This window comes from Pleurodeles waltl, chromosome 5 (assembly GCF_031143425.1).
Source record: "Pleurodeles waltl isolate 20211129_DDA chromosome 5, aPleWal1.hap1.20221129, whole genome shotgun sequence".
In the NCBI taxonomy this organism is placed as follows: domain Eukaryota; kingdom Metazoa; phylum Chordata; class Amphibia; order Caudata; family Salamandridae; genus Pleurodeles; species Pleurodeles waltl.
In genome coordinates, this window is record NC_090444.1 from 1,098,012,220 (window position 1) to 1,098,036,967 (window position 24,748).

Sequence of the window (24,748 nt, forward strand, 5' to 3'; positions counted from 1 at the left end):
AAAGCTGGGAAGCTGGTGATTTTAGCACCGCAAACCCTTTGTTGATGCCATTTTCAGGGACAAAACCACAAGCCTTCTTCTGCAGCCACTTTTTCCCATTTTTTTTAAAAAAACGAAATTTTCACTGTATTTTGGCTAATTTCTTGGCCTCCTTCAGGGGAACCCACAAAGTCTGGGTACCTCTAGAATCCCTAGGATGTTGGAAAAAAAAAAGACGCAAATTTGGCTTGGCTAGCTTATGTGGACAAAAAGTTATGAGGGCCTAAACGCGAACTGCCCCCAAATAGCCAAAAAAAAGGCCTGGCACAGGAGGGGGAAAAGGCCTGGCAGCGAAGGGGTTAAAGCCCTGTGCTTTGTTTACAGACAAGATCAGAAGTCGTCCCCAGTATCTTCATGAAATGATGCAACCAGATTACATGGCTCGCTCCCTGCGTTCCAGTGATCGTTCCTTGTGCACTGTTCCCCATCATGGGTGGCCAGTCCTTTACATGCCTGGGACCTAAGCTTTGAAATGCTCTACAGGAACATTAGAGAAGCTGTACTTGCTGACCACTTTCCAAAAATAGCTGAAGACCTGGCTGTTTTGAGTCAGCATGATTTGGTTAGATTCTGACTGTTAAAGCGCTGGGAAACCTGTGGGTAATTTAGTGCCATTCAAGAATTTCTAATAAATAAATAATAATGTAGAATGAGTGTGAGGGGGGAGGCATGTACTACTTCTTTACTCTGGGGTAACAACCCAGGCCCTGATTGGTTCTTTGAAAATGTCGAGGGCTGGCTTGAGAATCCCTTTAAGCATTGGAAGGAACAGCATAAACTGTTCCAATTTCTCTTTCACTGGAATGGTGAGCATGTCTACCTTATGGTACAGAGTAACTCTCTGAATCAGTGGTTCCCAACCTTTTGACTTCTGTGGACCCCCACTTTATCAATACTGGAGCCCGGGGACCCCCACTGAATTATTATTGGAACCCGGGGACCCCCACTGTGTCATTACTGATAGCTGTTAGCTAATATTATTAAATTTTTTAAGCAGTCACGGACCCCCTGAGGTTGGGAACCACTGCTCTGCTCTGAATGATTCAACAGTAGGTGCTGGCCATCAGAGGGCAATGCCCTGAGTGGGACAGGCTCTAGATCAGCATCCCCGGGCATTCAAAATAATAATCCTCCCAAGAATTATGAGGTGGGTGACAACAGAAGAAAATCTCTCAGTCATCAGGGTTGGTTGTACAGGCTGGGGCTACAAGTGCCCACCCAGAGTGTGCAGAACCTGGTGTGGAGGGAGAGGAGTGGGGTGGGTCACACTCCGGGGAGGAAAGCAGATGCATTCAGAGGAGGAAAATCTGTCCCCATCCCTAAAGAGCTTGCACTGTGGTACAGTGTCTGAAGGGGAGTCCACTTTAGACTTGAAAAATGAGCCACCCTTTTTGGGGTGGGTGGGGGCGTGAGGGGGCTCCAATACATTGGGGTCCTTAGCACAGATCTTGCCTGAATGTTGATGGATGTGAACACAGCACTGCCTCATTTAATCCTCTCCTGCAGTATCTCAAGGATTGGTCTCCGAGAGACGTCAAAACCAGCAGTATAGACTGCATCTTCAGAGAACACTTTTCCGCACCAAAGGCAATTTGGAAGTCAGCTTTGTCTGTGGTTTCAGAATCTAAGCATTATTCAGATCTGAGGTAGGTGTCAGCACTGAGGGGACTGTAGACTTCGATAGTTGTATGAATTAGTTGGAGCCGGAAGACCAATGGGGGTCGAGTTCTTTATTAGAGTCCCTCTTAGAGTCCAATGCCTTGCCACAGGGATAACCAGAGCCCATAGGCTGGGTAGGTCCAGGAGGTGTCGGAGTCTAATGAGATGTGCTGGATCTCATCCCCTAAGGGGTAGGGAGGGGTTGCTCTGCCCTGGTGTATACCCTGGCGTATGCTTGTTTCATCATACGGATGACTGATATTTATGAACCTTGGCATGATTTTAAGAGGTTCCATAGAAGAAGATCGCTTCGCTTTTTCGAGTGGCTTGAGTCTGATTCTGTCAGCTGGGTTGGTGTGCTGGCAGGCCCTGCGGCTCAACGTCTACCTACTCCACTTCCTTGGAGCTGAGGGGATGAGCCTCAACAAAGATGTCTGGTGTGGAGTCAGCGGATTGGCACTGCATCGTGAAGTATGTTAGGTGGTAATCCCTTCACTGTCTAGGGGTCTTTTTGCAGCAAAACATCAAACAAAAGATTCACTCTGTGTTCCTGTGATGTGGAGAGAGGTACAAGATACAGACTTTGTAGTGTCAGCCCAATGGTATTTAGATTACACTGAGGGCACTTTTCAAACATGTGCGTTCCACCACTCTCTGTAGTTCTCATTCTCTGGAGTCGATGGGAGGCACAGAGACTGAGGCCTAGACAGGGCAACATCACCCCATTTATGTCCGGTGTTGTTCAGATGTTTTTCGTAGGTGTTGGCAATGAAAATCATCATCTAAGTGACGAATATCAAAGCCCTTACCAGACAAGCCCGAAGCACCCGTGTCAAAAGCATAGAGTCCAGGAGCTTTGTCAGTACACTTCCAAAACAGATGGTGAAAAAAATAATAATCTAACAATGGAGTTGGGGCCTAGGCGCCTTCCCTAATAAGGGAGAAATCACAGCATACCCCCTTCTGACTCGAAAGGACTTCTTCAAAGGAAAACAACTTGCAATGTACGAGCCCAAGAGTAGATAGGAGTATGCAGAGCATGTGCATCTATAGCCACACATGCTACGAGCATTATGTTTCCAACATTTGTGTAGCACCAATCTACCAATGATATAACTTTATGCAAAATAACTTGCTTTTCAAGGAGTGTTTCATAACACAATGTGTGGACTAAGAGTTAAGAAAACTGTACTCAATAAAAAGACCTCAGAAGGATGGAAAGTTAGGACTGGCTTGGAGGGATTCAAACTTGAGATGTGCAGGGCATACTGGGTGGAACTGTTTAAATCATTGACCCATTTTGCAGGCTACACATCACAAGACACAGAAGGTATGATGGGCACCATATGAAACACTCTGCGTTCAGTAATCAAGCTGTTCCAATCACTACAATGGAGAAAGTACACTTCAAGCCTGGAATTTACTAAGCAACATTGTGAAATTGGTGTGTTACCTTAAGCACTCATTGCCAGCTGGCTCTATTATTCTTTTCATTTGAAATGGCTGTTTGTTGCTGTAATAGTAGACACACTGTAGTTGACAGAGCCACTACTCCAGCTGCTACTTCACAGTAGCAGCTATCTGAACATTAATTTACATTGAATGTCCTCCATTAAAACAACCGTTGGCAAAGCTGACAGGTCTGGTTTGCATTATGAGGCTGGACTAATGTTGAAAAAGCCTGCTGTAGTGGGGCAAAAAACTAAATGGGATTGCTTTCTGTGGACAATGCAACTTGTTACAAAGAATTTAATGTGTGATGATTCAGTGTACTTTTGAGATGTTATGTACAGTAATGCAAGCACTTAAGAAGAGGAAAACGAATTGGCAACAGCATGTGATGAAAAAATAATACTCTTCAACATCCATTCTATGCACTCTGTAAGACACTGGTAACAGTAGGTAATGAGACAGTTGTGCTGTGAAGCCACACCTAAAAAAACTACAGATCTCTAAAAGCGAACGTAGACATGTGCAAATATACAAAATCTCCTTTTCCTTTTGTTTAATTTTTACAATAGTTATTGGATTCTCTGGTGGACTCTAAACATGAAAGCTTCTGATCATCTGTGCAACTCTGCCAGGTGAAGTATTTTTTTTGTAAACCAAATTAGTAGTTCAAAGTTCTGCTGCCTTTTTAATTTTGTTATGGTTGTGGCACCCCCTGATTCAGAGGAATCCCTAAAACATTGAGTTTAGTGCTTCTCAAGAACATCTAAGCTACTTGGTTAGATTTTCAAGCCAGACAGAATGACAAGGAGCTACTAACGCATTGCCAAGACTTCAAAATATAGGTAGTGGCTTCCTTCCAGCATATCGGAATCATCTTGTACACAGACCTGCGTTGTCACTGCTTCTATAGTTGTTTTCTGAAGGTGGAGCTGAGTGCTTCCCATTTAATCCTGGCTGGGAGCAAGTCAGAAGGATTTGTTGAAGCTCAGTAGGCGTGCCTTGCAACTGTTGACCTTGCCCTTTCTACCCTTCACCAGGGAATAGGAGGACTGTCTACAAGTGCAAGTGAACCGAGCCCCCCTCTTTATGCAAAGCCCCCAGCACTAACTTTTACTTTCTTCTTTTTTTTTTTAAATTGGCCCGGTTATGTTGAACCAGGTCAAATAGGCAGATGGTCTGCATCCTAGCCAGATCAAAAGGACATGTATGGTACAGTGTGAGCCACACCACTGCTGTTGGTCAGCCTTTATTCTGCCCCTCTTCATCAATGAGCTTGTTCCCAGAAAGTAGGAATACTCCCTTCCTGAAGCCTCAAACGTCCATGGACTAACATATCCCCTATTAAGAGACAGACATCACCCAACTTTAAATCAGGAGAAGCAATTATACGCCTGGTTACAGTAATTCACTTTCAATGCCTCCGAGTTTAGCAAACTTCATTTGCAGGTTGCCGCCATACTGTATTTTCAATTGGCACAATGTTTTCTATTGTACTGCTTTTTTTCAGTATTCATAAGTAGGGACGTGAATAGTAAAAGCTTGCTCACCTGATACAAAGAAACAGAGTTGGCAGGAGAACGCCATCCCTCATTTTACAGTGTTGCGGTGGTGAGAGGTTGAGGACAGAACACGTTTGCGTGCACTGCTTTAATTATTTCATAATTACAGTAAATGCATTTCTAATGTGTATTAGATACATAGTTTACAGCCAGTGTGCAATGTTTTATTATCTTTATACCGCACTATCAATTTTCCGTTGAAAAAAATGAAATAAAACACACAGAGGACAAACAGTTCAGTGTTTTACACGCACATATACAATAAGTACATGATTCTGAACAACCTTGGATGTTTTTCCATCAAAAACAATTTGCGCCTTCACAGTCTAGCTGCCTCTGGTAGCATAATTAAATTGAGTATTTGGATCACATCATAGATAAATACACTAAAGTCACAAAGGAGTTTTACAAGCCAGAGCCTACATTAAATCCTACATAAAAGGAATCTAGCACCCTCTGTCACCATCTTTATTCGTCACACGAATATCAAGAATAAAAATAAATAAATTACTTGTTTTTCTTGCTTAGGGTTTATTTTATTTAACATGAAATTAGTCATGTATTACTCATCCCGGAGGAAGGCTTGAATTTGTGGCAAATCTACCCTTTTAACAGTCTCAAATAAAGTGGGATACAAATGTATGAGGTCCATTCTCAGCAAGCACACAGAATGCTTAATTGTGTGCTACTGCTTCCTCTCCAGAAATGTAAACAGAAATCGAGTCAGAATATTGCCCCTATGCAACCTCAAACAATTGGTTCCTGGCTGTAATCTAGAACTGCGTCTCTAAACAATGCAATTCCTGCAATGCAAACAACCAACTTAAAGCAGTCCTTGATCAACTGTTCAATGGAGCCCACAATTCCCCCTAACTCAGAACCAAGCAGTTGGGCTAATATAGCCAAGTTCCCCTCAGACTTGTACTCTGGCATCTGGGATACCTAATTTTGGCACAAATTAATTCATAACACAAACCTCCCTCTGATGCATGAAGTAGCAGCTCCACCTAATTCAAAACACCTCAAATCAATCTGACCATTTCCTATATGCCTTATAAACCAAGTACAGTAGCCACATTCCATTCAAGATCTGCTGGACAAGGAGTACTGTGATATACAAAGGACAAAAAAAGGCCTGGTTTACCTCCGAGGTAATCACCATCCTTAAGGTCTTGCTGCTTCCTAAGGTAACAACCCCAACATAAAAGCAAAAATAATACTTGGTGGTCATGTAAAGCACTCTTACCTCCGGATTGAGTTTGCACTATATAAAATTGAAGGGGGAGAAGAAAAAAAAAAAAAAACATACAATGGACCCGACAAAAGAGGTGGAGGATTAGTTCTCATTCACCAAGACCTACAGATATTCCAGGTTCAACAAATTTGTTCAAGCAAATGACAATACGCATGTGTGCATGCTCAAACTCCTCTTTCATCAGCACCTTTAAGTACTGTATACCAGGATACAATTCACTTTTCACCTAAAACTCATAGAGATGGCTCTGCAGATCAAAGCACCATCAAAAGTGATTCTTCGTACATCGGTGACTGGTGAACTTTGAAAGTGGAGGGGTATAAACCTGCACCATGCAAACAAGCCCATATCCCATGTTTTGGGGAAGTGGATAGCGAGAGACGTGGTTCCTTTTTAAGATTTTCATAAGAGAAAATGACAGCAAATTATCAGGGAGAGGGAGCCAGTGGTTTGACTTGGCTCCAAGAGCCTGTGGATGAGCCAGGTCATTAATATGTTTGTAGTAATTAAAGGGGTAAACACCAGGAGCGACATATTTCTGTTATATGGCTGTATTTTCCGAGTACGGTCTCAACCTACTGTGGGCCAAACCCCTAATCTCAGATAGAACATCGACATTGAAAATTGACTGCTCAAAGAAAAAGGGGAAGCCCAGAAGCCCTAGGACCAGGGCAAGACAATGTATAAAGCAAAACAATGGTCTGTGTGGCAGAAGTGTTAATCTCAACTTCCACAGCATGAAACCATCAACAGATTGGTTTGGCCAGAGATCAAATCAAAATGTATTCAATGCATTTACAGTCTTTAGGTTGAAGATACCCCCTTCATTTCAGTAACATGATGCATATCTTTTTTGTAACAAGGTGCTCTAGGAAAAAATATGGAGCAGTGAAAGTAAGAGACGGCAAATTTAAAGTGTGCAAGTTCTATACAAAGAATATATATACAAGTGACTGGTAGGGATACAATTGTTGGTACATGCCACCCGATGTGACAATGTCATAATCCAAATCACATGAAAAAAATGAAAAAAACAGTCGCCTAGTCAATCAATTGTAATAACAAGTAAAAAAATGTTTAAGAATCTCTGAAAAATCTAATCTATACATATTATACGTACAAAAGAAATGTTGTGCAATGGCTCAGCACAATTTAATCATATAGAGAAGTGGGGGACAAATCACTGCAACTATATCTAGCGTGTACCAAACAAACATGCTTTTTTTTTGTTTTTTTTAAAGAAAAAGATAATGTGTCCCTCTCTAAAATTCCATGATTACGCCAATAAGTTTATTGGAAGACTCATGGGAACTCATCAACTAGGAGTGTAGCAGTTACCGTCATCACTGGATCGATATGTCAAAAAGGATCAGAGAATAATTGATCTGAGCAAAGGTGGTCATTGGGGTACTCATCCAGAGATAAAGGAAATTGAAACCCTATCTGTAACTACCAGAAAATAGATGCAATTTTATTTTTACACATGCCGAAATATGTAAAGTAATGCCAAGGAATAGAGGGTTAAAAGCGTGTAACTCGCTAATAGTAAAAACTAGTAAAAAAAAAAAAAAAGGCCACCGTAATGAGATTGGTGCAGCTGCAAAACAAGTGCAAAGAAAAAGGATATCAAGGATAATTCAAAACCACAGCAGTTGTGGCAACAATGGTAACAGGCTGCAATCCAGTGGAAAAAAATAAGACAAATTTTCTGCTTTGGCTGACCGCAGAGACATTACACGTTCTGGATCAGGCTCAGATATCTATTAATATAGAAAACTTTGACCTTGAAATAGTCATCACCTGCCCGCCATCAGTGGGCAAAATACATGTTGGCATATATGCATTATCAGGCTTAACCAAGGCATATTTTGAATTTATCAGAAGCTTTCTGGGACCTTTTGGATTTTGAATAAAATCTTCTTACATGAGATTGACTGATGGTTTGAATTGCTTGAACAATACTGTTGGAAACTGTCCACCTTAATTTTCAACTTCATCAATATGTTTGGAATGTAAATTATGCAACGCACACCATGTAAACATTCCCTTCAAATGTTTTTTTTTTTAAAGTCTAACATACGAAAGCAATCTACTTCAGTACGCCAGATTATATTACTGCAGTGAGAGGTATTTTTTAAAATAATAGTTTCTAAAAAGGAATCTAAAAACATTCATGCCCTTGCGATAATGCAATTGATGTTGCTACATTAGGAGCCCTAATGCAAAATTAACTTCAGAAACAGCAATAACAATTATTTTTCTGGGCTCGCTTTCATGTAGATGAAGAGGCATCAGGCATTCCTCTCCTTTCACTATGAACATGCAAAGCCTGCACTTGTAAGACCAGTTTTGCCGATGCAGTGTACACTATTCCAATTAAAAAAAGAACCATTCACAAATAAAATCAATTTGAGCTGATGGAAACGGAAGCAGTGGAATATCGGGCCAGAACGATACAACATAATAGGAAGCAATCCATTACACCTTACTAGGCTAGTAGTGCCTTGGGGTTAAGTTAGCTGAATGCGAAAAAAGTGGCAAAAATGTAGGAGCGAGCATGCCTTGCATACTCCGGTCTTGGACCTGCAGGCTGCCAGCTGCAGGAGGTCAGGTTAGGCGACATTAAACACCCACTCTGTGCTGTTCACCTCACAGCTGCCAAGTTGTTCGGGCAATGCTGTCTCTAAACGTGACCTGCAGAAGGAGTTTATTTTCGGTTGCATGTGCGTTTTGGGTTTCTGAAAAGAAAACTTTAACGCACTGCCTGCTGTAGTCCTCCATACAAAGGCAGAGCTTGTCAGAAGCACATAAATCGGCGAGAAGACGTCTGGGATAAGTGATGTGAAGAATCACACAGGCTTCTTCCTACAACGCTCGAGGCTGAATGAATCAGCTGCACCTCTGCCGTGCTCAAATACGGCATCCGCTAAAGTGAAGATGAAGGGCTGCAACAATGAAAAACCCGATGTCATTATGTCATATCTGTCAGATGTTGAGGCCTCAAGAAGCACCTGACTGCCTGGCCAGTGTATGGCAGCATTAGATAGTTTATTTGTACTCTGTGCCCAAGTTACTCTTCAAAATAATAGCAGAGGTTGTAAAGCAGGTGAGGGTGGGCAGAGCCCCAGAGTCCTAATTAAGAAACTGCCACTGCCTTTGTATTCAACTTCTGGATGAATATCTTGAACAACAAACAGAGCTCAGAAGTGGCGGACCATAAAGAGTTACCAAGCCTGTCTCAACAAATATTATCTCAAACTAATGTGTAAGGTACACTCTCGCCCAGATCTGCTCTATGTCCTTCCCAAACCTAATGGTAAAACCTTACACCAGGACTGACCATTTTCTATTCTGGTTTTTGCAGAAAAATTGAATGTAGTTACAGAAGAGGGTTAAACTAAACTCAGAACTGCCCAGGAGTCCATCCCTAAAGAAGACATATCGTTTTTACACACTGAAACACACAAAAGGTGATTGGAGGAATGCTTGCAATTAGTCTAACCACTGGCCATCCCTTGGGGTGCCATTCTAACCCATCATTCTTTTGCCCAGCAACCCACCTCAATTTGGACCCAGCCACATGCAAATCAGTCTTGACGTTGCTCCAACAGAATCAGCCTAGTGTGAATTGCCAGATCACATACTCTCTGAACAGGAACACAAGCAACACAAGACTGGTTTCTCACTGGCCTACAAGTTTGGGCTGGACTACTCCTATTGGAGCAGGATTGGACACAGCCGTGCGCACATCAGTCTCAAACTGAGGTGCCATAATGGGAAAAGAGTGAAGGGTTGGAATGCCACCCGAGCTATTGCTAGAGCACATAATAAATTATGAAAAGCAATTCAAGAAACAAAGGGAACTAAGAAAACATCCTAGGGGATCATATTACTCCACTAGACAGTCACAAACTTTTTGTGGCACAATTTCACTCTGATGCCTGGTGGAAAAACTGGAGAGAGGACTACCAGCATACCGGGTGGTAGAGGAGCGTGCAGATGGCATGACTCGGTGGGAAAATCTCCTAAAATCAGTAATGTCTCATTTGCTAAGTCATTATCCTCTTGCTTCTTTATTTTCAGTCTGATCATAGGTCATATAAACTACTTACACTGTATTTGTTATGGCCTTTCAGACCAGGTTGCCGTTCTGCTACTCAGTGGTTTGAGTTACTTAGATTGGTTTTACACCTAAGACAAAGATGAAGGCCACTAATCTTCAATTTGTTAAAGAGGCAGGCCACACTCCTATATACCAACAGCACTAAACTACGCTCACCAACGATATTGTGCCTAGTGACCTAATAGCACTTAAAAAGGGAAAGTTTGGGGGCATCAAGTTCTTTTCATTTCACTTGCATATGTTTTGTGAGCCCTGCTTCTAATCCATTCCTCCAAACTGTGTTCTCAAGGTATTGACTGCTCCCTGAACCACAACTAGGAAATGTCATGATGAATTAAAATATTTAATTTGCAAGGTGAAAAGAATAAGAACTTTACAAGTGATACAAAAGTCAGACTTGTCGTGTAAGTACAACAAGCGGAAACAATATGCTTTACTTGTGCAAACAGAACCACAAGCTCTAATCTATTAGTGGTTACACTGTGGACATCTTTTTTCAATTAAATAAACGCGATTAATGTCAAAGGTGGTCAAACAAACAGCACTAAACCAACAGTTACTCAAATTACAGTGCAAGGGCCACCAGCAACTTTATAATAATCAGCCCCCTACACACTTCCTCCAGAAGTTACTGCCATTGGCTTGAGAAGTGCTTTATGCAGCTAAATATTTTAGGTCTGACTAGACAGTGCAGGTATACATTAAGTGGGCGTTGGGTCCATGCAGAGGAGTAGCCCGCTCTCGCTTCAAGCTATTAGCTGCTTGGTACTTCATTCTGCCTTCCTTTAAGTCCTTCCACTTGATACACAAAGGACTATTTTACATCTGAAAAGTACACAATGATAACATGGTTTATCACAATCATTTCTATGTCTCCTGCATGGTTTATCACATTCAATTCCTTATCACCTAAATACATTCCATTCGGGAAGCAAACTTTTTTGGTACTTTTATTCCTAACAAAGCCGAAGCCAACACAGCAGACTATAATGTTTTAAACAGCATTTGTGCAAGCAACACAAGCAAATAGCATTTGTGAATGCCTGCTTTTACCTGTGTACGTACATTATAGCCAGATGTACTGCTTTTGACAAATTTGTTGTTTGTACCGACAGTATTTGGTACAAGGAACCTATTGATGAGTTGGAATCATTCCTTATCAGTGCATAGCATTTGTAAATCCAAGTTAAGAGATGCGAGAACTCAAACCAGTGCTAAAGTCACAAGCAGCTCACACCATCAAGACTACTTACCTTCGTGTCTGTTGCTCTTCTTCTTCATCCATTTCTCTACCGTCTCTGTGCTAACACTTTCTGAAACAAATTCATCCAGTACCTGAGGGTGAAGAGAAAGATAGGCCTTCACTTTTTCATCCGTCAGATCTGAAACACAAGAGTAAAAAACATCACTGGATGATCCAACACCTTTCTCTATTACCCATGTTAATAAACTTTTTGTAACATGTAACTAAGCAGTAGCCCAGCTATAAAGATAGAGCCAGAAAGAACATTATACCATTCTAAAATCAACAGCTGTATGTCATCTGCCATATGTATACATGATGGAAAAGATAACAGCATACCTGGCAGTACACATCAGGAGAATCTTCTCAAACGAAGAATCCAATTCGAATTTTACCATAAAATGCAAAGATATTTTCAACTACAAGCAACACATTTTCTCAACTTTTGGCATGACTTTTCTGTTTAAAATCACTTAGCTGAACACATTGTGTACAGTGAGTACTCAGACTTAATTATAAGACTGTCCTGGCCCACTAAGAGGAGGTACCAACATCTACGGTGTCTTGGTGTGACACAAACAGAGGATCAACTGCTCACACACGTTGCATATCAGGCATCACTCTACCAGAAAAAGCAGCATTTACAGTGTGGTCAGAAACTCTGAGTGGCCAGTAGTTCTCGACGTGCACCAGATCATAAAAAGAGCTACAACCAGTCTTTATACATGTTGAGCTCATAACACATCATCCATTCATTAGACTTCAGCACAAGTCTAGCTGTAGATAGAAACAAAAGGAGTGAATGGTGCACCAATGTCTAATGTCAAAGATTAGTGATGCAAGATTCAGCAGCATTTCCCGGTGAAGTGGCAGAAGGCAATTAAATACAACAAATACAGTCATAAATCTCGAGTACTGGCCAGTGCCATAAATTCTAAAGTATGAGCTAAGAATGACAAAGGACAATGAGATACTAAATGATATGCAACACCTTGAAATAATAGTTATGTTAAAAATATGCATTAAGTGACCAGGAGGTTCACCAAAGACTTTTGATTTAAGCATTAAGGAAGTGATGTCATAAAGAGAGGACGGTCTGACGTCACCATTCCAATAAGAGACGGAGTTGCGTGAAGCTGTGCAATTGTGACGTCGTCGTCGACGTGGAGAGCTGGGAAGAAGATTTCCCGTCGGATGCTGGCGCATTGGGAGACTTCATAAGGTGAGGAATCCACAGGTAGCTAATGTATCCACCAGAAAAAAACACTACCAAAGGTAAGTACCTAGATCTTTTGGTCTCTTAATTTTCCATATGAAAGTCAACACTTTTGTCAACTGGCATAAAGAAGGTTGCAAAGAAAAAGAGGGGAAACATTCTCGGGTAAAAGTTGATTTGGGGGAAGATCATCTTTCTCCAGTATTGTGGTATCTTTCATAGATTCACATGCTTGAATCATTCCCCGTCGTCGAAGTGGGAGTCCCACGGTACATAGAAAGCAATAAATAGCTAAAGATATTTTTTTTTTTCATTGTAGTCAATAGGAAAAAACACATTCAGTTTTGTAACTATCAGCCTCATTAGAAAAGGCCCAAACTTCAGCCAATCAGGCGAGACCACCTCTTTAGAATCCTCAGCACAGAGGCTCAGTCTCTCAGATTTTCTACGGCACATCGTGTGTAAGGGAGTCTCCCTGAGCTCTGCTCAGTTTACTTTCTCTTCAAGAGATATTCTTCAGCTTTCACTTTTGTTCTTACTGTAGTCCTTCTTCCATCATGTCTACAGCAAGAAAAGGTTTGTTTAGACCTTGTGGTACCTGTGGAAAGTTAAGGCTTCATTGTGAGGACCCTCACAAGGAATGCATATACTGTCTCCATCCAGAGCATAAGGTCAAAGACTGTAAAATCTGCAGGACTTTTCCTAACAAGACTCTCAGAGACAGAGAAGCCAGGCTCTTACTTTGGCTTCAGAAAAGAAAAGCCAGAGAAGCTTTTTCTGATGAGGAGGACAGCGACACATCAGTGGCTTCAAAGAAGAGTAAAAAGTCTGTGGAGAGCTTCTCCCCCAAGAGCAGTAAGTCAGCCAAGAAGCTGCATGCATTTAACGACAGACCTGAGGAACACGCTTCAACATCCAGGGAACTTGGTGGTAAGGTTCGTTCAGAGCCATCTACACCTGCTTCCTCCTCAAAGAAGCTCAAAAGATCTTTGAGTTCCCTGCCACCGTCGACGTCCAGGATAACGACACCGTCGACGAGCGCATCGTCGACGGCAGGTCTTCCTTCATCAACGACAACAGCGACGGCCACGTTTACGGCTCCGTCGTCGCCAATGATTGTTACCTCGTCTCCACTGTCATCTACGACTATAACGTCGGTGAGCTTAAAATACAGTCCCTCACCTGCTCACACCTTAAAGATCGCAAAGAAACCGTCAACGGGTAAGAAGATGAAGTCTCTATCGTCGACGCACTCATCGACGGGTAAATTCCGGGGCTCTTCGTCAACGATCCCACCGACGGAAGCAGCGACGGCGCGGCAATCCATTTTGCCCTCAGAGACGACTACTCCATCGACGACACACCCGTCGACGGCACCTCCGTCGACGGCAGCCCCGTCGACGGAAACTTCATTGACATTGGCACCGTCGACGGCAACTTAGTCGACGCTCGCATCACCGATGATGGCTCCACTGCCGACGGCTCCGTCGACGCCTACACCATCGACGAACGCACCGTCGACGGCTCAATTTCCTGATCCTATACCCAACATTTTGGAGTATCTCCTTACCTACCTCAGAGAATTCTACCAATAAAAAGCAAGTCTTCTCTCCTACTACCATCCCATACATCACCTAGTAAAGTCACACCAGTACCTCCGCAACATCTCTTTGCTGACGAGGAGGAGGAGGATGTATATTCAGATGACGGTTTTTTCCCGGTGGCACGTAGCCCCTCAGAACTACGTATTAAATGTCAGGAGGAGGATGAAGAGGAAAGTGACCAGCTTTATTTAGATCAGCAGAGGCAGAGTCACCTGCAACCTCAAGAGCAGCAGGAGCAGACGGTTCAGATGCCTGTTTCTTTGATAGCTAACCTACAGCAAATGATGCAGGACTATTATTCTAGATTTCCTCCACCTGGCTCCTCTACCTCGGTGCAACCTCCGCATACGCCAATATCCACCCCTGTTCGACCATCTGAGTCTACGGAGCCTATCCCAGGTCCTTCATCTGGACAGGATGTTGATCCACCTTCGTCTGAGGATGAGCAGGAAGAAGGTGAAATTCAGGACACTGACTCAATCATTCCAGAATGGGATGAATATCAAATTCAAACACCGTCTCCTTCTACGCCTCCACCAGTTGACTCTCCACCGCAGGATATTGGTGGTTTTCATAGTGTGATGGAAAGAGCTACAAAAAGATTTCAACTGCCAATAACATCAAAGCAGTCAGACTGTTTTCTATATGACTTCAAGGAGGATACTAGGAAGTCAGTAAGAGCTATACCCATTGTTGACTTCATTTGGGAAGAGGGGCTTAAGGTCATGCAGACTCCATCCTCCATACCAGCAGTATTACAGAGACTTGAGAAGAAATATAAAGCACCAGACAATTCTCCAGCATGTTTGGTTAGTCACCCTAAACCAGACTCGGTCATATCACAGGCAGCTCAGAGAAGGTCCAGAAATCCATCTTCATCTTTGACTGCCCCCCCCCCAGATAAAGAGGGACGACGGTTGGATTCGATTGGGAAAAAGTTCTCAACAATGGCGGCCACTGCAGTCAGAGCAGCAAATTCCCTAGCAATCCTGGGAAGGTACGACCGTCAGATGTGGTCCGATATGTCGCAGTTTACAGATCTATTACCGGAAGATAGAGCAGAAGCGCGCCAGATTTTACAGGAGGGTGAGAAGATCTCGGTTGAGATGATAGACTGCGCCATAGACGTCTCGTCTACAGGTTTCCGCCAGTTAGCCGGAGCAGCCGTACTCAGGCGTCAAGGGTGGCTGAAAGCTACATCGTTTAGACCAGAGGTACAATTAAAGATACTAGACATGCCATATGATGGTGAATTCTTGTTCGGCAAGCATGTATATGATGCTTTGCAATCTATTAAAACAGACATCGAGACAGCCAGATCTCTGGCAGCATTACAGTACAAAAGACAGCCCTTTCGGGGAGCGAGAGGGAGAGGAACCTTTTCTAATAGAGGCGGCGCACATCAATACAGTCAATACTCTTCTTACCAGGGACAGTTTAGTTCCACCTTTGGCCAGCAACAACCACATACCTTTCGACAGCAGTCATCCACACATTTCAGACAGCAAGCGAGAGGAAAGTCGACTTATAAGGCCAAAGAGGCAGCAAGGAAGCACTGACCTTCATCAGATGCCTGCATCCAACCCCTATACCAACACTCTAATAGAGGGCAGAATTTCCAGGTTCCTCCACCAGTGGTCCCAGATTACTTCAGACAAATGGGTGCTCGATATTGTCAACCGAGGACATACACTAGAATTCAATCAGCCTCCCCCTCATGTACCACCAAGAGGTCCCCCGCCGGCCCATCTCAGCGAACTCCTGGCGCAGATTGCTATCTTAATGGAGAAGGGAGCAATAGAGATCGTACCAAGGTACCAGAGGGGAACAGGTTTTTACTCCCGCTTCTTCCTTATACGGAAAAAGACAGGAGACTGGAGACCTATTTTAGATCTTCGTTCTCTCAACAAATACCTCAAGAAGCAATCTTTTTGCATGATCTTCCTTCAAGACGTCCTACGCCTACTCAACCGGGGGGATTTTATGACATCCTTAGATCTCCAGGACGCATATTTTCACATTCCCATTCACCCCAGTCATCGGAAATTCTTACGATGCAGGGTTGCAGGCACTCATTACCAGTTCAGAGTGTTGCCCTTTGGCCTCAGATCGGCCCCAAGAGTATTCACCAAGGTTTTGGCACCAGTTGCAGCCTACCTCAGGCAACTAGGGATACAGGTGTTCCCGTACTTAGACGACTGGCTAATAAAAGCACGAACAACAAAAGCTGCCAGGGACACGAAGACATGTTTATCTCTCTTCGGGACACTAGGCTTAACAGTCAATTACCCCAAGTCTCACCTAGATCCTTCCCAGAACATCATCTTTCTAGGAGCTGTCTTGGACACAGTCCAAGCAAGAGCCTTTGCTTCGCACGACAGACGGAAGAGACTTCAAGATCTAGCAACACATCTCAGCAAAAGAAGGTCCGCTTCTGTTCGGACTTACAAATCTTTTCTGGGATGCTTTCGTCTTGCATTCCATTGATAGAAAACTGTCGTCTGCACATGAGAACACTTCAACAGCAATTAGACAATCAATGGAAACAAATAGAAGGATCTTTCGACGATGTAGTTCTAATAACCCCATCAGCAAAACAAGCTCTCAAATGGTGGAAGGATACCCCCCTCATCTCAGAAGGTCTCTCATTCCTGAAGGACAAGCCAGTGCATATTATAACAACAGATGCATCGTTAGAGGGATGGGGCGCACATTTACAAGATCTATCAGTGAGAGGGAAATGGTCCACTCAGGAGTCCACTCTTCACATAAACGTATTGGTGTTAAGAGCAGTTTCCTTGGCACTCAAGTCCTTCCTCACCAACATCAGGGGTTCCTCAGTCTTGATAAGAACAGACAACACCACAGTCATGCATTACCTCAACAAACAGGGAGGCACAAGATCGCAGGCATTGTCGTTAGAAACACAGAAACTGTGGCATTGGGTGATTCAGCATCAGATATCCATCAGAGCAGAACATCTCCCGGGGATCTCCAACACCTGGGCAGATGCCTTAAGCAGGACTCGAACCAGCTGCCACGAATGGGAACTCAATCAGTCAGTTCTCGACCGCCTCTTTCGTCGTTGGGGCGAGCCCAGTCTGGATCTGTTCGCGACCAGAGACAACAAGAAATGCCAACACTTCGCAAGCTGGCAACCGCAGAAGGGATCAAAGGGGAATGCGTTTTTGATCAAATGGTCACGGATTTATGCATACGCTTTTCCCCCGCTTCCACTCATCCCAAGACTTCTGCAGAAAATGAAGAGGGAGCCATGCCGGCTTCTATTAATTGCTCCCAAATGGCCACGCCAGTTTTGGTTCACAGAACTTCTATTACTCTCGGAGCAGCCTCACATACGGCTGAGAACACTGCCGGACTTGTTAACAACGAATCAGGGGCAGGTCCGTCATCCCAACCCGACATCTCTTCGATTATCAGCCTGGCTCCTGAATTCTATGAATTTGACGGCCTAGATATCCCTTCAGATTGCAGGGAGGTACTTGCCTGTGCCAGGGCTCAATCTACAAACAGGACGTATAAGTTCAAGTGGAAAAGGTTTTGCATATGGTGTTCAACTTCCAACGTTCATCCTCTAAAGTCCTCTCCTGAACAGATTCTACCATATCTGTTGCATTTAGCTAAATCAGGCCTTTCCCATTCGTCTATCAGGGTCCACCTCGCTGCTATATCCCGTTTCCGACGAACATCACACTCACCATCTTTATGGTCATCCAGGATAATAAAGCAATTTCTAAAGGGCTTGTTCAGGATGTTTCCGCCGATTCACCGTCCTCCACCTCCGTGGCATTTAAATATTGTGCTCTCCCAATTAATGAAGCATCCGTTTGAGCCCATTCATAAGGCAGACCTCAAATATATTTCTTTAAAAACAGCCCTCCTTCTGGCCCTCACGTCAGCGAAGAGGGTTAGTGATATCCAGGCTTTCACGGTCTCACCACCTTTTCTCCAATTCAAATCAGAGGTGGTCATTCTAAGAACTAATCCACAATTTATCCCCAAGGTTCCATCGACTTTTCATCTAAATGAGCCGGTGGTTTTGAGATTTTTTTTTCCAAATCCGCAAACTCCAGCGGAGCGCGCATTACATTCTCTAGACATTAAACGATGTTTAAAATTCTATATACAAAGGACTAACAGTTTCCGTATATCTGAGCAACTATTTATTGGTTATGGGCGGATCAATAAAGGCAAGGCTGTTACTAAGCAGACCATAGCACGCTGGATCTCTTCTGCCATACAACTCTGCCACCTGTTAGCAGGGAAACCGTTATCGTACAATGTCAGAGAGCACTCCACTAGAGCAGGATCCACTTCGGCAGCTCTATTCGCAGGAGTCCCTCTGAACCAGATCTGCAGAGCGGCAACGTGGACACGTGCCCACACCTTCACCCAGCACTACTGCCTGGAAGCTACTGACAGAATGGATGCCGTGGTAGGACAAGCAGTGTTACGTAATTTATTTGCATAAGGTGAGCCAATAATCTCTTTACCCTCCATCCTCTATGTATTACCAGACTAATATTTTTCATGTAGGTATATATATCTGTATATGTATATATTCATGTATATAATCTTTTACAAGGTTGATTAGCATAATTTAACTACCTATGTGAGTCCACATAGGAAGAATTGTGAACAGACATGCTTCTGGTGTTCAGAACTCAACCATTTTTTCTTACTGCGGACTACTCTGATTCAAGCATGTGAATCTATGAAAGATACCACAATACTGGAGAAGAAAATAAGTTACTTACCTGTAACTGTGGTTCTCCAGTATTGATATCTTTCATAGATTCACATGCGACCCACCCTCCTCCCCATAGAGGCTCACCTCTTATTTTCGTGTAATCACTAGTGCGGAAAAAACAGAGACTGAGCCTCTGTGCTGAGGATTGTAAAGAGGTCGTCTCGCCTGATTGGCTGAAGTTTGGGCCTTTTCTAATGAGGCTGATAGGAAAAACCACATTCAGTTTTGTAACTATTGAATACAATGAAGAAGAAAAAAAAAAAAAAAGAATAATTTTTTTTTTCTTTAGCTATTTATTGCTTTCTATGTACCGTGGGACTCCCACTTCGACAACGGGGAATGATTCAAGCATGTGAATCTATGAAAGATTTTTTTTTTTTTTTTTTTTTTTATAGAATAACATTTAATAACCAAAATGTTTTTTTTTTTTTTTAAACATGTTTTTATTAGTTTTTCAAAACAAAAAGCCATACATTTCCTTGCAAATAAAGTCATTGTTACAGTTCAACATCAATTTGCGGTGTGTCATCCGGCTTTCCCCTATTAGTATCTATCTATAAACTAAACTACTAAGAACTTGTGTGCACTTCCCGGCCCGCTAAACCTGCCCGACACTGTCAATCCAACGCCACGTAAGGAGAGGCGTACAGGTGCAGCGTGGATCTATCGCCCCTGGTGATCAGAGCCCCCGACACCCCCCACACGGGAGCAGGGGGGGGGGGGGGGGGCGAAGGAACCCAGCGTAGGAGGGAAGGGGGGAGGGGGGGGAAGAGGACAAGGCGGGAGGATCCCATGATGCAGAGCTCTGCGCTAATGTCCATTGGTCAAGTGTGCAGAACTATTGGTGCCTTGGCATGCTTGTGTTGGGGGGGGGGGGGGGGGGGGCGAGCCGTCAGGTCATCAGTGTTGGTGAGGTATTAATGCAAGATGTGTGTGTGCCTCCAAGTGCATTGTTATCTTTCTGCAGAGGGCTAGGCCCTCAGCCCGCTAAGTGGGCACAGCTGACTATAATTCAGGGGGGTCTTTCGTCATTTTTAGCTTCCAACCTGGAGACTAATACACCCCAGGCCTCCTCTCCCATCCGACCCAGACCCCTACGGGCTAAATTTATTAGCAACTGATGCTCAGCGCGAGCCCAGCGTAGCGTGAGGGCAAGCCAGACTTTTAAGTCAGGCATGTTACGAGCCTTCCAGCTCATAGGTATCAGTCTTTTGTAGATTACATACGCTAAGTCTACAAACCTGTGTGAGTGTTTATTTCTTTTCGTTCTTGGCCTCAGTCCAAGTAAGCAGGACCTGGGATCCATGTTCAAGTTGAGCCCCGTGATCTCCGCTAAGGTTTTAACCACCCTCTCCCAGCCCCCTCCCAGCCTCGGGCACTCCCAGACCATGTGATAGAACTGTGCTGCTGTTTTTTTGCATCTGGGGCAGGCTGGATCCGACCCGGGGAACATACGTTTGATCCTGGCCGGTGCCAGGTATGTCTGATGTAAGTAATTAAACTGTGTATATCTGAATCTAGGGTTTCTTGATACCTCTCGTGTGTGGCTCAAAGCTTTTGACCATTCTGACTCAGAGACCGGGTTGGGCAATACACTGTCCCACTTCTCCCTGACTTTCTGCAGGTTGTCACCCGGGGGTTTGTTCAGAAGCTTGTAAAGGTTTGATACTGCTTTTACTTGGGAGTCACACCTCAGCATGTGATGCAGGGTAGCTGTGATATCAGGCTCTGAGTCGACTGATGCCCATGTTTTCCTGATTGCATGACATATTGCGTGATATGCCAGGAACTGCCCACGATTAATCCCTGTGAGGGCCTGTATAGCTTCGAAGGTCATCAATTTCCCTTCCTCGAAGCAATCTCCCACTTCATTTATACCCGCCTCTAGCCAAGTTATGGGTGAAAATGAACCCGCGTCTGTCCAACCGGGGAGCCACTCCAGTGGGAGGAGTGGAGAGTAAGGAAATGCTTTACTCCCCCCTTGGACATACTTCTTCCAGTATGAATGTGCCGTTAACATCAATGGATTGGTGCATGTGCTTTTATTCTGCTTATCCAGCAGCCAGGTCAGTATTGGAGAGTCTTGAAGACGGGACTTCAGCCATATAGGTTCTGCTGAACTAGGCCTATGTAGCCAATATAAAATCCACTGCAGCTGTGCTGCCGCGGAATAGAGCTCGAAGTTTGGAGCGCCCAGTCCACCCATTGCTACCGGATGGTGCAGTGTGGTCAGTGCAACCCGCCTTCTGCCCTCACCCCACACCAGCTGTAGTAGAATAGAGTTCAGACCGATAAAAAAAACTTTTGGGGATAGTGATTGGTAGGGCCGCAAAATAATACAACAGTCTAGGTAATATCAACATATTTGCTATAGCTACCTTACCCAGTGGTGAGAGTGGTAATTTATTCCAGAAGCATAACGAGCTCTTTACAGAAGACACTGCTCTCCCCAGATTTCCATCCCTTAGATCTTCAGGCTTATGGTAGACATTGATCCCTAGATATTTAAATGTGTGAAAACACCATTTTAGGTGACCCGTTGGAACATTTTCTTGCCTCACAGGGGGCCAGCTGACTAGTGGGAATATACAGGATTTCCCCCAGTTAACCATTAAACCAGATAACCTTCCGAACTCAGACAGTAGCGACATCACTGGGGCCAATGCATCTTCTGCCCTGCGTACGTATATCAGGGCATCATCTGCGTATAATGATATGGAGTGGAGAGTACCATTCCTTGACACCCCCCATTCTTCTTTTTTGGCCCGGACGCGTGCAGCTAGCGGTTCCATTGCCAAGGCAAATAGGAGGGGGGAGAGCGGACAACCCTGTCTTGTTCCTCTGCAAATCGAGAAAGCATCTGATACCACTCCTCCCGTCTTTACCATAGCCTGCGGGGCAGTATATAAAATGCGTACCCAGTTTATGAATTTTGGGCCAAGGCCCAATAACTGCATGGTGGCGAACAGGAAGTCCCATTCTAATGTATCAAACGCTTTTTCTATATCAAGCGATATCACCGCTTCCTCGAGTGCAGTCGGGAGGGAGTCACCCATCACGCTGAGCAGCCTCCGAATGTTTAGGAAGGTGCTACGTTTCGGGATGAATCCATTCTGGTCCTCGTGTACCAGGATATGCATGTAGGGAGCTAACCTATTAGCCAGAATTTTGCCCAATATCTTACAGTCCAGGTTCAACAGTGAGAGGGGCCTGTAGGATCTGACATCAGTGGGGTCACGCCCAGGCTTTGGGAGGACCACTATCATTGCCTCTCTCATCGAGGGGGGCAGGTTTCCGTTGACCTCTGCTTCCTCGAATATTTTCAGGAGATATGTGTTAAGGTGTGTCGCAAACGTGGAGTAATATTCTGACGGCAGTCCGTCCGTCCCTGGGACTTTATTCCTAGGTAATTGTTCGAGGGCCTTGTTGAGTTCCCCCAACGTGATGGGGGCTTCTAAAGACTCCCTGTCAGTGTTTGTTAGTTGGGGCAGGGGAGAGTCTGCTAGGAAGGACTCAAGCTGTTGGATGGTACTTGATGTACTTTTGGTGTATAATTGTGTATAGTATTCCCTGAACGCATCATTTATATTTACCTGTGTGGTGGCTATTGCGCCTACGCCTGTAATTATCGACCCTATTGGAGGGCACAGACGGTCCTCCCGCAACAGCCACGCGAGCAGCCTACCAGATCTATCGCCTTCCGCCTGTAGTCTAGCCATGTGATGTTTGTGATCGTGTAGGCGTAATGTAGCATCAGCCTTTGCATGTTCCGCGCGCGTTTCCCTCAGAGCCGAGTATGGCGTTACATTGCAAGCAACTGCGTTTTCTAATGCCCTTAGCTTTTCCTCCAGTTTGCTAACCTCTGCATGAAGTGTACGCCTAACCCCCCATGTAGTGGAGATACAATGCCCACGGATTACCACTTTGTGTGCATCCCATTCTGTTGCCCTTAAATTTGTGGTGCCGGTGTTAGATTCCCAATACTGTTTTAGCGCTGTCCTCAATGCATCTATGAATGCAGGGTCGTGTAATGCTTCCACTTGTAGCCTCCACGTTGGGATAGCATGGCGCCTCCTGCCCCAATCCAAAGTGATACTGAGCGGTGAGTGATCTGATAATGTCTTGGCTAGGTAGTCTGTACCGCTGACCCCCGTGCAGATCTCCTGAGTGCCCCAGAACAAATCAATCCTTGTGTGTACCTTATGAGGAGCTGAGTAAAAAGAATACTCCCTACTTTGTGGATGTTTCATACGCCATATGTCGTGAAGGCCCATATTACTGGCCCATGACAATAGTGGACGGCCGAGGAGTCTGATTGTTGTTGAATGTGTGGGGGGATTTGACCTGTCTAATGCTGGGTCTGGCGTGCAGTTAAAGTCTCCTCCCCATATAGCAGGTGATTCGGGATGCGTTAATAGCGTTGGGGTAAGTGAACTCAGGAACTCAGATAGTGCGCTGTTAGGAGCGTATACCCCTATGATTGCCAGTTGTTTGCCGTCTAGTTTGCCCTCCACCACCACATACCTGCCCTCTTTATCTATCTTGCATGAAGTTTGAGTAAAGGGGACATTCCCTGCTATCCATATGAGAACCCCCCTCGCAAATGATGAATAGGATGTACCCACTATCTGACCTCCCCATTTAGCGCGTAGATCCTGCAAGTCTGGGTCACGCAGATGAGTCTCTTGTAAGATTGCAATATGCGTGCAATGGCGTTTAAGTCTTGTGTGCACCCTTGACCTCTTACTCGGGGTCCCCAATCCCCTGACATTCCAGGTGATTATGACATATTTGTACGCTCTATGAGCAGTGGGTTGGGCCATCATTCACTTGAGGGTAAACGAATGTCCTGCCCCCCTACCCCCGGGAGGCCTCCCCCAGCCCCCGGCCCCCCACCACACCCCCCACCCGGGTCCCACACCACAGGGCGAATAGCTAATATTATGGTCAGGCCGGTAGTGCACAAACTAACGATTACCCACTTCCCCACTCCAACTGGATCCCAACCCCAACTGTGAATTTGCAACAAGCAACACACCCATAGTGGGTGTGGGTAAAGATATATCCGCATGGATATCTGCGGGGGGGCAATAATACTATCCGGATGCGGCTCATTTTAGGGGCTCGCATCCTTTTGCGGACGCAGTCCGCAGTTGTCTTAGGGCACTCCAAGGGCACGGCCCGCAGGCCTCCCCCATACCAAGCCACCACTCGCGCCTAGTACGGATAGAGGCGTTATCACCAGGAACAAACAAGCAAGGATACATAAGTTCAGGTGATGTTACCACCTATTTCAGGAGAAAGTCGCAATTTTAGATTCTGTGCTCCAGACTTGGAGGTTGGTGCCCACTCGGGGGGATAGTTCGGTGGTGAACATTTAAAGTATGTCTGCGGATCTGGGGTTGATCTCCGGGCCCCTCACACCCTCCGTTAGTGTAGAGTCCGAGCTGAACGAGTCCGAATCCGACCCCTCCACCGGGTGGGTCCTGAGCAACTCGAAAGAATTCTGAGTTAACAGGGGGGTTTCTTTGAGGGCTCTTGCTCTCTCTTCCGCCGCCTGCTCCTCCGTGGGCTGGCCCCTGGTATGTTTCTTGGAACGTTTCCTTTGTTTCGTCGTTGTCCAGTTTGCATCCCCCCCAGCCTCCCCGCGTGGCTGGGCTACACCTTTAGCATGCATCCACGTCCAGGCATCTTCTGGTGAGGTGAACAGGTGAGTGCGTTCCTCTAAAATTACACGTAATTTGGCGGGGAACATTAGTGCATATTTTATGTCATACTCCCGGAGGCGTTGTTTGACTTGGTTAAAGGAGTTACGTTGCCTTTGTAC

At 44.7% G+C, this 24,748-nt stretch overlaps 1 protein-coding gene across 2 annotated transcripts in view; it reads right to left on the reverse strand.

The window, feature by feature from the left end:
* PDE10A (phosphodiesterase 10A) overlaps positions 1–24,748 on the reverse strand; it is a 1,332,617-nt gene that overhangs the window by 1,005,224 nt on the left and 302,645 nt on the right. For both annotated transcript variants that reach the window (XM_069235310.1, XM_069235309.1), the window contains exon 2: positions 11,341–11,469. In XM_069235310.1, the coding sequence (XP_069091411.1) occupies positions 11,341–11,469 (129 nt within the window). The remainder of the gene's footprint in view (positions 1–11,340; positions 11,470–24,748) is intronic.